At 41.8% G+C, this 17,647-nt stretch overlaps 1 protein-coding gene across 1 annotated transcript in view; it reads left to right on the forward strand.

Annotated features, from left to right (window-relative positions):
• The window catches only part of orai2 (ORAI calcium release-activated calcium modulator 2), a 45,495-nt gene extending 39,936 nt beyond the window's left edge, over positions 1–5,559 (forward strand). Inside the window, exon 2 of the mRNA XM_052035812.1 lies at positions 1,515–5,559. Within this exon, the coding sequence (XP_051891772.1) occupies positions 1,515–2,066 (552 nt within the window). The 3' untranslated portion in view covers positions 2,067–5,559. The remainder of the gene's footprint in view (positions 1–1,514) is intronic.
• The last annotated feature ends 12,088 nt before the right edge of the window (positions 5,560–17,647 follow it).

Genomic DNA, 17,647 nt, shown 5'->3' on the forward strand with positions numbered 1-17,647 from the left:
AATAAAGATATCTTTAAAAAAAATTAGGCTTTAAACCGGGAACCAGTGAATCCACTTTTGCCCCAGCCCCTCCCACCACCGCCCATGTTCTAACCATATTCATCCACGTTGGAGTCTAAGTTGGACGTATCAGAACGTGCTTGCTGTATGATAGATTTATCTCCATTTTATTAAATTCTTGTCCCAGGAAGGAATTGTTTTGGGTTTCTCTAATATATCAAATTAATCAATATCAAGACAATTTTCCATGGATTGAGTAAGCCACTAACTTGGGTTAGACCACACTGGATATGTTTCTCCTGTCTATTTAAAAGGCAATCTGCCTTATTCTTCTGGAGGTTCAAACCTGAGACAGAGGTTTGAACAATTACTTAAAACCAGTTGTGTAAACACCACAATAATCAAACTGATTAGCTTTGTCACACACACACCATTTATCTCCACATGATGAGCATTGATCCTGTGCCTAGCTGTAAAATCTTGGTGTTTCACCTTTTTATTATAGTTTTTAAACTTTGTTTTATTGGCTTGGTCTTGCCATAGACTTGCCAGGGAATAATTCCATGAATAACTCCATTATGCATTTCTCTTTCTATGAGTTTTGTCTTTTTTAAAAAAAGGACATTGAACTCTCTGGTGGAACATACCAAGAGTGAGCACTCCAGCAATTTATTCACCTAAATAAAAAGCTGGAGTTAGTCCACATCTCGACATCGTTGGTCTAATTCAGAGTTCTATCAGCATCTTTAATTTTAGCTCCAGAATTTTGCTGACAAAAATGAGCTAAAATAAACCAGACCCTGTAATATTATCTAGCTAAGAGTACTGTACAGTGAAGGGACCAGCTTGGCAAAGTTAAAATTCTAACAGTGGATCTGGTTACATTAATCTGAAATATCTCATCATCATTCTTCACAATTTTGTGAAAGGTTTAACATGGTCTTTGCTGCATTTGCAAAGCTATTTTGGGTTGCTGAGCAGCAGTGTAAATAACCATAGTAAGTTGCCCTATTGCCAGTATTGATTCACATTGATAATGCACCTTATGTTTAATCATGTTAATGACACAGTGCCCTGTTCATAGGGAACCCTGCTCCTTCTGTTCATAGTTTTGTAATAACGCAGCATTAATCAGTCTTTCTGCTTTCTGTGAGCAGGTCTTCATTTTGCTGTGTGTACAATAGGCTACATTTGTTGTATTTTCATCCATTGCTTGCAACTAATAATTATGTGGTCTGTACTTGTATCTAGAGCCTGTTTTTTTTAATATACTGTATATAAATTTATGCCCTTCCATTAAATGAAATAATATAAAACATTTATTTCTAAAGTTTATGTTGGAGAAGGGGTTGCCCTCCATATGAAACACCCAGTAACAGTATCTAAGACAAAATATATCCTTCCACACTGCCCCAGCACAATAGAGCGCCCCCTACCACACAGATGTAATATTGCCCATATTAATTATGTGGTTTTCATGTGAAAATTTAACAGTTTAACTTTATTTCTTGCAGGTAGCCATGGTTGAGGTTCAGTTGGAGATGGACTACACCTATCCCAAGTTCCTGCTCATTGCCTTCAGTGCCTGCACAACAGTGTTGGTAGCTGTCCACCTCTTCGCTCTCTTGATCAGCACTTGCATCCTCCCCAATGTCGAGGCAGTCAGCAACATACACAATCTCAACTCTGTCAATGAGTCACCCCACGAGCGCATGCATTACTACATCGAGCTGGCCTGGGGCTTCTCAACAGCTCTAGGCATCATCCTTTTCCTCATGGAAGTAGTCCTGCTTTGTTGGATTAAGTTCCTCCCAGTTGACAGCAATCAGAGGAAGCACAAGGAGACTGTTGCAGCCCAGCCTGGAGAGGGACACACCGGGAGGGATGCAGCTTTGACATCTACTATTATCATGGCACCAGTGGGCCTTATTTTTGTGATATTTACCATACATTTTTACCGATCACTGGTAGGGCACAAAACAGAGCGTCACAATCAGGAAATTGAAGAACTGCACAAGCTGAAAGTACAGCTGGATGGTCACGACCGGACCCTGCAAGTGGTTTGAAAAGTCAACGAGGAGGAAAAGAAATTAGTCAGAATCATCCTGAAATTCCGAGCTTCTGCGGCCCGTTGCAGAAATCAAATGGGCTCTCCTGTCATTTCCAGGAATTTGAGTTTACAAATATGGCTTTTAAGTGGCTTTGTGGTTACAGTATTTTCTGCATTGTCTTAAAAGAAAACCACCTTTCTCTTTGTTACGGAATCAGGTGTAAGCTGGAATTTGTAAGCATGTACTAAAATGGTTCAGGTTGCTCTGATACCATGCTAGTCATCAGCACACCGTCACTTCAACAGAGACCGTTTCTGAGGACACGAGACTGCAGATGCTGGAATCTGGAGCAACAAGCAATCTGCTGGAGGAACTCAGTGGGTCAAGGAGCATCTGTGGGAGGCAAAGAATCGTTGACTGATGCAGGGTTTCGACCCAAAACGTCGACAATTTCTTTTCTCCCACAGATGCTGCAGAGTCATTTTATCACAGGGCTAAACTCTTCAGAGGAACCAGTCCAGATTAAACTGGACAACCAGGACATGGATTAATTCCAGTTTTTCTCTAGTCAGCTGTGTTGTTGCAGTGCAGGTGTAACTATCTGTCAGGGATCTTGGTAAATAGCTTAACCTGCCTGGTACAAAGAGTGAAGGACTGATCAGACCAATATTGAAAAGGTGTAATGGAATAGATGCTGTTATTACTGAGTTTAAACAAGATTGGTGTTTGGTATGGTTCTGGATGGTCAGTGTTTACTGTAGATCCCTCCACTCACTACTGTAACTGCCAAAAATTATATTAAAAAAAAAACCTAAAACTTGTTCCTACCAGGTCCAAATTGTAGTTAGCCCTGTACCCATTTGTTACATAATATTCCTCATGACCTGTAGCACTGCTGCCCTGGGCTGAAGCCATCAGGAACCCAGTGATGTGTGGCTTAACCTGTGACACTCCATTCTGTACTGTCAGATATTGATACTCCAGTTCAAGCGACACCATATTTATGGTAAGCGATTAAAATTCTGATCGGTATAACCCCGTTTAATGCCCTACATCCATGTGTGTTGTCCAATTTATTCTGACCTCATTTGATGTTGGTTAAAACAGATTTGATGTAGTCATTCTCTGTTCAATTTCTCAGACTTGAAAAGGAGAACTCGTGTGAAAAGAGGAAGCGATTTTTTTCAATGTAATGTTAAAACCATGCCTTTGTGCTATCTGAACAACAGGATTTATCATGTCCTCACTTCTCTTTTTCTCTTCAGCCACAGTACTGTCCTGCTGTGTGGAGTTTGGCCTTTCTCCTTTACCTGTTACAGCTTCAGTACTTTGATTTACCGAATCTTAATAATGGAGCGATCGTTTATCACAATGCTAATTTAGCTGCTAAATTTTAGGTAGCCCTTAAAATATCAGCTATTAAAGATTTAAAAAATTCTTGTTTGGGACCTGAAGTAAACAAATGATCATAACTGAGCCAATTCTGATAATGAAATGCAAAACATGGAATTTTGGATCCCATTCGTATGACCAGACTCTGGAAAGGATTATGAAGACTGGTGGCGGCTTTTTATACCTAATTATTTTCACTGTTATGTTTTGGGGAATTCTGTGTTTAAAATGTTTAATTCCTGATGAACAGCTTTTTTGGGGTTTGGGAATGATGTCCTTCCTGTGTTGCCTTCAGATGTTTACCAGTTGAAGAGGAGATTTTACTATCACAACCACAGATGGTGAGGGGACTAAGAATTTACTGCAGAGTGCACTCATTGGTTTGCAGGATTTATAAAATACTAATTTTGAGGGCTACCAATTCAGACAAATTTGCATCTGCTACTCTGACACACAAGATGTGATCCTAACAAGTCCAGCACAGATGGAACCTCGGTGTCAGACAGGACTCAAACAAGGCTGTGTCATTGCACCAACCCTCTTAATCTTCCTCACTGCAATACAGCATCTCTCCTTCAACAAGCCTCCCACTGGAGTGGAGTTAATCTACAGAAGAAATGCCTTCACTTCAGAACTTGTATCATCCCAACTGCTGTCATCAGTTTACAATATGCAGACAACAGTTATGTCCATGCACATTCAGAAGCTGAGCTCTAAGGCTTGGTTGACTGCTTTGTCAAAGTATATGAAGGAGAGGGCCTTATACTGACCAACTAGAAGACAAAGGTCATCTAGCAACCTGCACCATATTGCCCCAAACATTCAGACTCCACAGTGGGGCTCTGGAAAACATAGATCATGTTTGTCTTATCCTGGGGATGGAGCTCCTGGTCAACTGAATCCCTCCACTCCTGTATGCTTTGGAGACATGAGAAACCACAAAGTGCAGGAGAGGTTCTATCAGCACTGTCTCCTCAAATCTACTGGCAGAGTCTCAGTGCTGGATATGTTTTCCTGAGAGGACACTGACATTGTTAACTTACCTTGCCAGTGGATTTTGCAGAGACAAAGCAAACCAATGTCAGCACCCTCTCCCAGACAAACATCCTAGTAACAACACTTTGATCACGTTCCTCCAGCTCTGGTGCATTCCATATTGTTGTCTTGCCTGGCACCAGAGTCTTGAAAGAAGTGCCCTACTCAAAGGTCTCCAAGAAGTTTTCAGGAATACAGGGAAAACACTTCAGAGGCATTCCTGAAGTCTCTTGGAAGAAGTGTGACAATGTCAGTGAGTTGTGGTAATCCCTGGCCCAATACTGCTCAAAATGGGGGAAGAGAATTGGGAAAGCAGTGATTAACTCTAGTCTGTATGACAAGAGCACGTGAGGACCATGCACTAAAAGCAGCCTTAATACCCATCCATCTCCCCTGCCTTCATCGCCTATTCCACATGGCAGAGCTTGTAGGTCCCACACAAGACTCTTCAGCCACATCAGAACTTGAGTGGGAGTAAGTTATCCTTGAGGGACTGCCTAAGAAGAAGATTACACATACCAATTACCAGAGCAGTTGTTGCATGTTTTGACACAAGTGTAATTGTGGCCTTGTTACTGAAACCAGTGACCTAGAATTGCTTCAGTATGCAATTATAGGTGTTTCATTTAACCACATTATTGTCCGATTGTACTTGAATCAGGCAATGTGTAGTCTTAAGCTTTCCCATGTATGGTGTATGCCAGCCTACTGTGTTTTATATTTTGAACACATAATTGTCTTAATCTTTGAGTTTGTATACTTCTGTGGCTTGATACCAGGATGTAGTATTTATTCCCTGTGCACCATTACAAACCTACAGCTACAGGAACTTGGAAGAGGGGCAACAATTGTTATGTTATTTTTAATTTTGTAAAACAAAGCCCTGGGTTATTAAGATGTTGCTGTTTTTTGAAATGCAAATCTTTACTGGTATTTTGAACAGTATTTTCTGCTTGTGAACCCTGTATGTATACTGTGTATAGCACCATTTAATCTTTTATTAGTTTGTTGTGTCGCTGTTGAAGAAATGGAAGTTGCATTTGAAATAAAGTATTGTCAAACATATTTTGTAACATCAGCAGCTTGATAACTTTGTTTCCTGAATGTTGGGCTTTTGTACAGTAATATTGCATAATGTGATTTCTTCCATGTCATCTTCTTGAATTATTCTCTGCTATTGCATTGCAACTGTGCTAAGACAACAGTATTTTTAAGATTCTGCCCAGCCTGTCACCAGACACCAAATTAGCTCTCACTTCCCACAAAATGCCAAAGGCCTACTTCCTCAGCCATTCCCTGGTGCTGAATTCTTCATTTGAGCCAAGGCATTTGGGTGGGGAGCACTGGTGCCTGAAGATACACACAGCTTGACAATATTAGGATGAAAGTAGTTTTTGTTTTGCATTGTGAATTCAGTTTGCTGCATCCCGACCAAATGGCCCAGAGCATTTAACTGGTTACCTTACTCAAAGGTTTTAGCAAAGCTTGTGTGAGAAATGGGATATTGTCAGATCGATACAACAGCGGGAGCTGCACTTTGATTCTGGGTTGGTCGATGAAGAGAAGAAATGAGAATGCCATTTTTGCAAACTATTAACCTTCAGGTTTGATTGAAGATGTACACGCAATTCACAAACGAAATTAGTGTGATGGGTGATGCACCCATTGGTAACTATCTCAGCAACAGTTGAGGACCCTTCAGGCATCAGCACAAAAAAAAGGCAGACCTGGTTAAATTGCACCTAAGAAGGTTGATTTTAATAAGGAAATGAGACTGAAACATTGTGGTGAAAATCCATACTATTTAAATGAAACTATTTATCATTCCTGAAACTTCAACTCGGGTCTTTTCAGAAAGAACTGAAGGAAGGGTTTGTTCTATTGAGGTTCTCTCCGATTCCTGGTGTTCTTTCATTCTGCAATATCAGTTCATTCTGCAAGTTCCAGGAAAGCCCTTTTAGGGAAAAGAATGAAGTGTTTTACTCCCACACCCCCTCTCCTTAAACTCAAAACTATGAAAAGGTCGGCTAGCAGACTGGTATACAGCTAGTGGAATTATTTTGTTTGTGCTAATCCACATCCTATCTGTAATAAAAGGGGATGTAGTCAGTGATATGGCACTGTAGCAATGGTGCTGCTTGTGCAGATATTTTAATACATGAAAAGAGCAAATGTCTTGGATAATGCTGTCAGATTCAGATTTAATGTCACTGACACGATGTGAAATTTGTTTTGCACCAGCAGTACAGTACAAAGATACAAACATCAATAAATTACAAAAATAGTGCAAAAAAAAGGAATAATGAGGTAGTGTTCATGGACTGTTCAGAAACCTGATGGCAGAGGGGAAGAAGCTGTTCCTGAATTGAGTTTGGGTTTACAGGCTCCTGTACCACCTCCCTGATGCTGTTTAATTTTTAAATGGACTGTGACTTGAACAACTAATTTCAGAATAAAATGGTGAAAATAGTTTGTAATGTTCTGCTGAGCAATCGCATCCCAAATTTTGCATTCAGAGAGGCAACATTACAAACTCCTGAGATTTAATCACTACTCGATGGAACAAGCTGTGCAGGGAAGCAAACAATGCAGAAACATTTGAAAGAGAACTGAATGGCCATTTGAGGAAGTGGGTGATTGAGGAGAAGTGGTTGAGACTGCCCAGATGCCCAGTTCTTTCCTGCTTCCCATGTTGACATGCTGTGTGTGTTCCAGACTTCTTTGTTCTGCTTAAGTTCTAACATGGTCAGTAGAGAATGGGTTGGTTCCAAGTGTACTGTAAATACTTGAGTACAGACAGGTTACAAATATCATTGTTTCAATATTCCAAAGATTGAAACCTAATTTACATTTTAAAAGGTTTTACTGCTGCTCAAATGATGTTGTCCCCAAAGAATAAAATGAATTTTGTCCTGAGCTGCCAGTCTCCTGCACCATACCATATATGGTGCAGATGCCACAGCCCTGGATTTGATAGCCTCGAGTTTAGGTATTGTCCTTCTATTGCATCGAGGTGTCATTTCCATTTCCTGCTGCAACCTTGGAATAAGATTACAAGTCCATACCAAAGTAAAGGCATTTTAAAATAGGAACTGACTTGAATTTTACTTGGATTGGATGGGCAGGAGTTGATATCTTCCCTTCTAATGGCCATTTGAATTTTTTCAGTTCTGTAACTTGTTGGATCAAAATATTCTGTCTGATTTTTAACCTCGCCTATTCGCTTAGCATGTCTGACAGGGAAAATGTTGAAATCTATATATAAGGGCAATTAGAGAATAAGTGTAATGACTGGCAGAGGCATCATGGATCTATAAAAGGGAAATTATCTTCAGCAAATCTGACAGGAGATTTGAGGTTGGAATTAGCAGAAGAGATAAAAGGAAACCAGTTGAGATATGCTTGGACTTCCAGGTGTTCATGGTGCCACACAAGAGATTAAACAAACTTAGATTGCACAGTATTGAATTGAGAATGGGTTAACAGCAGTGTGAAAATACGTGGGTAGTTTTCAGAGAGACATGAGACTGCAGACGCTGGAATCTGGAGCAACAAAGTGCTGCAGCATCTATGGAGGGAAATGGAGTGTCGACGTTTCGGGTCGAGACCCTTCATCTGGACTGGAGTCCAGATGGAGGATCTCTGGGTAATTTTCATATTGGGAACCTGTGACCACTGGAATGCCACAGGTCTCGGTGCTAGCGTCCCAGCTGTTCACAGTCTGTAAGCAGATCAGGTGTTACATATCCACAAGTCTGCTGATGCCACAAAGCTAAGTGGCAGTCTGGATTGTGAGGTAAAGCAGGCTATAGTCAGGTTAGGTGAATGGGTGAGGATATGGTAGATAGAATGTAACGGAAAAGATGTGAAGTGATATACTTTGGTGAGAAAAATAGAAAAGCGCGATACTTTTTATGTGGTGAGAAATTGAATGGTATTGATGTTCAGTGGGACTTGGGTGTCCTTACAGATGAAGCATTGAAAGTTAACATGCAGCTGTAGCAAGCAATTATAAGACAAATATTAACCTTTACTCGAGAGGTTTTTGAGTTCAAAAGAGACATCTTACTAAAATTTTATATAGGGCCTTGGTGAGCTCATACTTGGAATGTTGTGCACAGTCGGGTCTCCTTATCTCAGTAGAGAGAGTGTGGCAAAGATTAATTTGATTCCTGGGATGGTAGGTTGGTTGCACAAGGAGAAATGAAGCAGATTAACCTACACTGCCATGAGAGGCAGCTTCAATGAAAGATTCAAAATATTGTATCCAAAAGGTCTCTAAGGGCTCAGTCACTGTATTCAAAACAGCGATCAGTAGATCTTTAGTTTTAATGGAAAACGAGCGATGTGGAATTAATGCAGGAAAGTGGTGCTTAGTAAAATAAGCCATGGTCTTAGTGAATGCTGGAGCTGGCATAAGGGGTGAAATGACCCACTCCAGATTCTTTTAGGTTCTCTAGCCCTCTAAAAGCTCTCTGCATTCTCCTCATGACTCAATGCTACTCAGTTGTAAGACCCCACCCACCCAGGACATTCTCTCTTCTCTTCCATCGGGTAGAAAATACAGGTGCCTGAGGGCACGTACCACCAGACTTAAGGATAGCTTCCACCCCACTGTGATAAGACTATTGAACGGTTCCCTTATACAATGAGATGAACTATGACCTCACAATCTACCTTGTTGTGACCTTGCACCTGATTGCACTGCACTTTCTCTGTGGCTGTGACACCTTACTTTGTACCGTCACTGTTTTTACCTGTACTACATCAATGCACTTTGTACTAACTCAATGTAACGGCACTGTGTAATGAATTGACCTGTACGATCGGTTTGTAAGACCAGCTTTTCACTGTACCTCTGTACAAGTGACAATAATAAACCAATACCAATACCAAAATACCATCAGCAATAAAAATGAAAAACGTTGGAAACAGTCGGTAGGTAAGGCAGCATCTGTGGAGAGAGAAGCATCAGAGTTCTAACAAAGGGTCTTCCACCTGAAATATTACCACTGTTTCTCTACTGTTGCTGCCTGACCTGAGTGTTTCCAGCATTTTCTGTTTGTTTTATTATTTCAGACTTCCAGCATCTTTTTTTATTTTTCACTTGTATCATCAGCAAAAATAATGTAAAGCACATGTTCCTCCCATTCAAAGTATTAATTTAAATTGTGAACCTTCGGAGCCCCAGATCCAATGCTGGGGGCATTCCCCTGGCCACAGATTCCCACCCTCAAAATGACCCACTTATTTCTACTGTTTTCTGTCTGTTACCTAATCCTCAAACCATGCCAAAATATTGTCCTCCTGTAATCTAAGGACTTCCAGAAGTCCATAGATATCACTTCTATTGGTTTGCTAGTTACAGTCTCCGAAAGTTGGAACAGTTTTGCCAAACACCATTTCCATTTCAGAAATCCACGTTGACTCCGTTTTCAGAGTGCCTGTCACCACTTCATTAATAGATGTCAGTATTTTCCCTACTACTGATGCCTGATTAACTGGTCTGTTTGTTTCCCTCTCCCTGCCCCTAAACAGTGAAAACCATATAATAGAATCGGAGAGGCCAGCTCTAGAACCGGTGGAGTTTTGGAACCTGGATAAACAGTGCATTCGCTATCTCAAAACCCACCTCTGTTAAAACTTTGGGATTCAGTTCATCAGGTCCTGGGGATTTATCAGCTTTTGGTCCCATTAAATCCTCCAATACCTCTCTATGACCAATGCAAATATTTTTTCAGTTCATTTACTTTAAACCTGTTGTTTGCTAATACTTCTCGGAGGTGCTTAGTCCACTGCTCTGCTCTCTCTACACTCATGACTGTGTGGCTAGGCACAGCTCAAATGCCATCTATAAATTTGCCGATGACACCACTGTTGTTGGCAGATCTCAGATGGCAATGAGGAGGCGTACAGGAATGAGATAGATCTGCTGGTTGAGTGGTGTCGCACAACAACCTCGCACTCAATGTCAGCAAGACCAAGGAGTTGATTGTGGAATTCAGGAAGGGGAAGTCGGGAGAACACGCACCAGTCTTCAGTGAGAGGTCAGCGGTGGAAAAGGTGAGCAGCTTCAATCTCCTGCATGTCAACATCTTGGGAGATCTATCTTGGGATTGATGCAATCATGAAGAAGGCATGCCAGCAGCTCTACTTAAGTAGGAGTTTAAGGAGATTTAGTATGTCACCAACGACGCTTGCAAATTTCTACAGATGCACGGTGGAGAGCATTCTGACTGGTTGCATCACAGCCTGGTGTGGCTGCAATGTGTAGGATCAAAAGAGGCTGCAGAGGGTTGTAAACTCAGCCAGCTCCATCATGGGCACAACCCTCCCCACCACAGAGGACATCTTCAAGGGGCAGTGCCTCGAGAAGGTAGTATCCATTATTAAGGACCCTCACTACCTGAGGCATGCCCTCTTCATGTTACTACCATCAGGGAGGAGGTACAGGAGCCTTAAGACCCACACTTATCATTTCAGGAACAGTTTCTTCCCTTCCACCATCAGATTTCTCTGTCCTTCCTGACGCAGTACAGTTATCATTACCTATTTTGCTACCCTGTGCTTATTGCATTGTCCTTTCTCCTTCCAATTTTCCCTTCCCCAGAACCCCCTCTCCCAGACTTTAGTTTAAAGTTTTATTTATAGTGCAGGTTACTCTGTTTGATATCTCTATCATAGCCAACTCATACCTTTATATCTTTGTGGTTTGCTTTATTTACAGCTAAGATCCTGGTTTCAGATTGAAGTAAATCACTTTCAATATTAATATAAAATACTATCATACTATAATTGTTCTTCTTTAAAGACCTCTTAACTACAAAGTTATTACTTAATCCTCTCTCTTGCACAATATCACATGTAAAAAGGCCTGTTTCCTCCTGAACACACACACCTGGAAAAACATCTAATTTCAGTATTCATCCTTCACGTTATTAGTTCCCCTGACAATATGTAGATTAAAATTCCACAATTATTGTATTGACCTTGCTACATAAATCTCTAATTTCCTGATTTGTATTGTGTCTTGCATTACCATTAATGTTTTTGGGGTCTATTGTGAATACACCTCAATATTTTCTGCCTTTCTGTGTCTTAGTTCCATCCAAACTGATTCAATTTCTTGAGTTTCTGAGCTAAGATCCTTTCTCTCTACTGCCTTGATCTCCTTTATTACATAGAGTGGTTCATGTCTGGAACGTGCTCCCAGAGGAGGAGGTGGAATCAGATACTGTTACTAGGTTTAAGAGGCATTTAGATAGACACTTAAATAGGCAAGGCGTAGAAGGATATGGTCCTAATGCAGGCAAACAGGATTAGTGTAGCTGGGCAAAGTGGTCGGCCTGGATGTGGTGGGCTGCAGAGCTTGTTTCCGTGCTGTACACCTCTGTGACTGTATGACTGTTATCAAGATCCATTCCACTACCTTGGACTATTGCCTTGTCCTTTCTCTGTAACTTTCCAAATTTCCCTTTGACAGAACCTCCCCTCCCATTATTCAATTTAAAGCCTCATTTGTAGTACTAGTTACTCAATCTGATAGGATACTGCCCCCCAGCTTCATTCAAGTGAAGTCTGTCCCAATTGAATGGCTCCCTCTTTTCCCCTGTACAAGCGCCCCACGAATTGGAATGTATTTTTTCCCACATGAGTCTTTGAGCCTATATTCAATCTTCTGATCCTATTGACCACATACTAATTTGCACATGGATCAGGTAGTATTCATTCCAGTATTTATTACCTTTTTATTCTACTTTTTAAATTAAACCTGAGCTGCTCATATTCCTTCAGAAGAACCTCATCCTTATCCCTATCTGTGTCATTGGTTCCCATGTGGACCACAACAAGATCTGTCCTGTCCCACTCCAAGTTCCCAATCCTGGCAAAAAACAGGTACACAGCCTTCAGAACTCTTGTTTGCTGCTGCACAATACCTTATATATACTTTCCCCTGTCGCTCCTCCCCTTGTGTGTGGCCCCTGTACCATGGTGCCGTGGTCACTTCACTCAGCTCCTTGCATTTTTCACCCTTGTCTCTATAGCTGTGTTAGGTGGGGCATCCATCAGGAATTACATGGATAGCAGCCATTAATACAAAGAAGAACCAATCTTCAAAAAAACCCTGTTCAAATGTAAACTACAAGCAGCCATCAGTTTTGAAATTAAAAGGACAGCTTTGTAAACCAACGATACTGTCTACAGAGTACGGGCTACTGGCCTGCAACAGGAGGCCTCTTAAGAGATAATGGTTCCTCGAAGGCATTGGCCAAACATAAGACAATGAGGGTATGTTAATCAGCCTACGTCAAATCAGGCTTTTGACAGCTTCAGCTAAGATATTTTACATCATTGTGACCAGACTGATTATTTTGTCATTTAGCACATCAAACATGGAGATAGGCATATTTCTGCTGTCAATCAATTATTGGTGTTTACACAGAGAGTCGGCCCTTGCAGCATTAAACATGAGTGTCTGGGGTTTCTGTCCTCAGAAGCTTTTAGACCTTTCATGAGAATTACTTTGTCCTAGCAGAAGTGTTTGGATATTCAGGATGTCTCGAGTGTTGAGATGTGCTCCCATGGTAAAAAATATAATTTAATGGAACCGTCTGTCTAAACCCAAAATAATGAAGTAAACTGTGCCACACTGAACCATCACCTCTGATTGGTCTGTTCTGTCAGTGGAATGGGAGGTACTTAGAAACTATGATGGAGGAACTTTGACACATTACTTTCAGGTACGATTCTGAGCAGGACTACATTCAGCTGTTCTTGACTGGTCTATGGGCCAGCTCTCAATTCAGACAGCAGTCTCCAAATATTAGTAAGGTGGATATTAGTGCCTAGGTTGATGGTGGGTGGTCCATTCTCTTTCTCTGTTATGGTGCAAATGAGTGGCTTGCTAAACCATTTCAGAGGGCAGTTAGAGTCAGTTACCTGGATACCTTCTTCTAAAGGGTGTTGCCCTTTGGAACAAGTACTGTGGAACTGGTCAGATATCCAAATATCTACTGCTATCTTTGTTCTTAACACTATAAAAACTCCAAGTACTTTTGAGTTCAGTGAGATTCTTCAGTTGCTGCTTGTTTTGCTGAATAAAGACCTTTTACACCTACAACTCCAGCCTCCATGTGGCTTTTTCAAAGTCACAACAGCTACAAGAATGTTGTATCTGCTGAACAAGCGCAAGGGCTGAGGCTTTTCCAACATTATCTTCTGGATTCATTCATCTACCTCTCCTTGCACTTTCCTATACTCTTGACTGACCAGTTCCACAGTACTTGTTCCAAAGGGCAACACCCTTTAGAAGAAGGTATCCAGGTAACTGACTCTAACTGCCCTCTGAAATGGTTTAGCAAGCCACTCATTTGCACCATAACAGAGAAAGAGAATGGACCACCCACCATCAACCTAGGCACTAATATCCACCTTACTAATATTTGGAGACTGCTGTCTGAATTGAGAGCTGGCCCATAGACCAGTCAAGAACAGCTGAATGTAGTCCTGCTCAGAATCGTACCTGAAAGTAATGTGTCAAAGTTCCTCCATCATAGTTTCTAAGTACCTCCCATTCCACTGACAGAACAGACCAATCAGAGGTGATGGTTCAGTGTGGACAGGCAGGAGCTAGTAGACTTGGGAATCCTCAATATAAGCTCAAGATCTCATGCTCCAAGTCATACATCAGGTCAAATTTAGGGCAAGGAAACCTTATCACCACTTTCCATCTACCCTCAACTGATGAATTAATGCTCTTCCATGTTGAATAACACTTGGAAGAAGTACTGAAAGTACTAAGGGCAGGAACTTCAATGCCTGTCACCAAGATTAGTTTGGTAACAACACCACTGACTGAGCTGGCCGAGTCCTGCAGATTAGGTCTGTGACAGAAGGGATCAATCTACAACTTCATCCTCCCCAGCCTGTGGCGGATGCCTCTGTCCATGACAGCATTTGTAAAAGTCACTGCGCATCCCCTTTGGAGATAAAGTTCCACCTTCACACTGAGGACAATTGTGCTACATGGATAGACTCAGAACAAAGCCAGCAGTTCAAACTGGGTATCTACTAGGCAGTGTGGACCATCAACAATGGCACAACAGTACACAGCAAAGTCAATCTGGTAATATCCCCCTTACAAATATCTGGAGGATATTACAAGATTGACTTTGTAAAGCTGGTTGTAACCTCACAGAGGTTAAGGCTACAATCTACAAACTTATAGCCCGGCATATTCCTCCCTCTACCTTTTCTATCGAGATAGAAGGAACAACCATTGTTCAATGAGGAGGTCAGAAGGACATGTTGGGAGCAGTAACAAGAGTACATAAAACTAAGGCGCCAATCTGGTGTTAAATAGCATGCAAGAGATAGAACAATGTGAGCTAACAACCAAAGGATCAGATCAAAGATCTGCTGCCTGCCGCATCCAGTTGTGAGCGGTGGTGGACGATTAAACAGCTGTGGGGAGAAGGCTTTGAGAACATCCTTGCCCTCAGTGATGGTGGGGCTAGCACATGAGTGCTAAAGGCACAGCTGAAGCAGTTTCAACCATGTCCAGCCAGAAGGGCACAGTGAATATTCCATCTCAATTTCCTCCTCAGAACCCCACTATCACAGGCTTTAGCCAATTCGAATCACTCTGTGTGACAGCAAGAAACTGCTGAGAGCACCGAATGCACCAAGGTCTATGTGTTCCAGAACTAGCTGCACCTCCAGCCATGCTGTTACAATATAGTTGCAACAATGGTGAATACCCAACAATGTGGAAAATCCAGTCTGGCTAATCATTGCCTAGTCTCACCCATCAACAAAGTGATAGAAGGTACCATCTAGTATCAAGTGGCACCTACCAATAACCTGCTCACCAATGCCCAGTTTGTGTCTCGCTAGGCATATTTGGCTCTGGACCTCATCGCAGCTTGATTCCACACAGGAACCAAAGAGCTGAGCTTCAGAAGTGCTGTGCAGGGCAGAATTTGACTCACTGTGACATCATGAATCTGTGGTAAAGCTTGTCAATGGGCATCAAGGTGAAAACACTGCATTGGTTGGAGTCATAACTTGAAGAAGGGAAGATGGCTGTGGTTGTTGGAGGTCAGTTATTCTGGCCACTGGACACCATTGCTGGAATTCCTCCGGGCAGTATCCAATGGTCCTTCAATGACTGTCCTTCCATCGTAAGGTCAGAAGTGGGGATGTTCTTAAATGATTGTGTAGTGTACAATTCCATTCATTACTGCTCAGCAAATGAACCAGTGCATCCCTACATGTAGGAAGACCTTGATAACAATTAATCATGGACTGACAATGACAAGTAATGTTCACGTTGAAGGAGTGCCGGGCAGTGGCCATCTCCAGCAAGAAAGAATCTAACCACCTTCTCTTGACATTCAATGGCCGAGACCCCCACCACCGACATCCTGGGGGTCACCACTGATCAGAAATTCAATCAAACCTGCCACATAAAAGTTGCAGCTGGAAGAGCAGGTCAGAGGTTGGGTGTCCTACAGTGACTTTCTCACTTCCTGATGTTCTAAAACCTCTCCACCATCTTCAGGGCCACAAGTCAGAGTGTGGTGGAATATTTTCTGCTTGTCTGGATGAGTCCAGAATTAAAAGCAGAGAGTTGTGGTGGATGGCTGATTTTCAGTCTGAACTGCTGTGTTTGAGGGCACTGTTCAAATTTGACATTTGCAGATGACGTGGCATCTTCACGAGGCCATGGATGTGAAATACAAAGTAAGAAAGTGTGAATTAATCAGCTGCATTTGTTGTGTTTTTCCTGACAGTTCTGCATTCTCAGAATTAAATGCCCTTAGGCTTCAGTACACATGCAAAAATGTGGAAGTCCTGAACTACCATGTTTGGCCAGTGATTATCCAACTGTAGTCTGCGGCTGTACTCCCCACAGAATCCAGCAATGGAGCAGGAACTTGAATCCCCAGCACTTCCACTGGGCATTATCGGATCTGCAGGACAAGAGACCTAACACAGCCCCTGGGCATTTGTCTGGAGACTATAAGACTGCAGGGGAGAAACATAGGTAAAAGAAGTTACATTTTTATCAGCTTCTGCTTGGTTTAATGTTCTAATTATTAAAAAAAAGTTGATTTCATTTTTCAGAGTCATCGAGACGTAGACACCAAGGACCCAGGCCCACTGTGTCCATGCCAGCCATCAACCATCCATTTACACTCATCCTACATTCTATTAACTCCCCCAAATTTAGTACTCATCTACACACCAGGGCCAATTTACAGCAGCCAATTAACCTACCAACCTGCACATCTTTGGTTTGTGGGAGGAAACTGGATCACCCAGAGGAAACCCACGCACAGAGAGAATGCGCAAACTCCACACAGACAGCACAGGTCGGGATTGAACCTGCTGGCGCTGTGAAACTGTGACTCTATTAGCTGTGCCACCATGTCTTCAGTTAATATGAACATACAAATTAGGACCAGGAATTAGGACCTTGAGCCTGCTCCACCATTTAATTGGATCATGCCTAATCTTTACTTCACATTCCCAGCTACCCTCAGTAACCTTTTACCCCTTGCTAATCAAGTATCTACCTGCTTCTGCCTTAAAAGCATTCAAAGATTCTGCTTCCACTGCCCTCTGAGGAGGTTCCAAAAACTCACAACCCTCTGAGAGAAAAAAAATCCCTCATTTCTTCCTTAAATGGGTGATGCCTTATTTTTAAACAGAGACCTTCAGTTCTAGATTGTCCCACTACAAGAAACATCCTCTCCACGTCAAGACCCCTGAGGATCTTAAATGTTTCATTCAAATCACCTCTCATTCTTCTAAACACCATTGGACTCAACCCCAGTCTATCCAACATTTCCTCATAAGATGGCCTCCCCATTCCAATAATTAGTCCAGTAAACATTCTCTGAGCTGCTTCCGACACTTTAACATCCTTCTTTAAGGAGACCATTACTGTATAGAGTACTCCAGATGTAGTCTCGCTGATGCCCTATACAACTGATGCATAACATCCCTACTTTTAATTTCAATTCGCCTATCAATAAACAATTTTTAGCTTTCCTAGTAACCTGCTGTACCTGCACACTAGCCTTTTGTGAATCATGCATTGGGACACCAGATGTCTCTGCATCTTGGAGCTCTGCAATCTCTTACCATTTTAATAATATGCT

This window comes from Pristis pectinata, chromosome 21, assembly GCF_009764475.1.
Source record: "Pristis pectinata isolate sPriPec2 chromosome 21, sPriPec2.1.pri, whole genome shotgun sequence".
NCBI classification, from domain to species: domain Eukaryota; kingdom Metazoa; phylum Chordata; class Chondrichthyes; order Rhinopristiformes; family Pristidae; genus Pristis; species Pristis pectinata.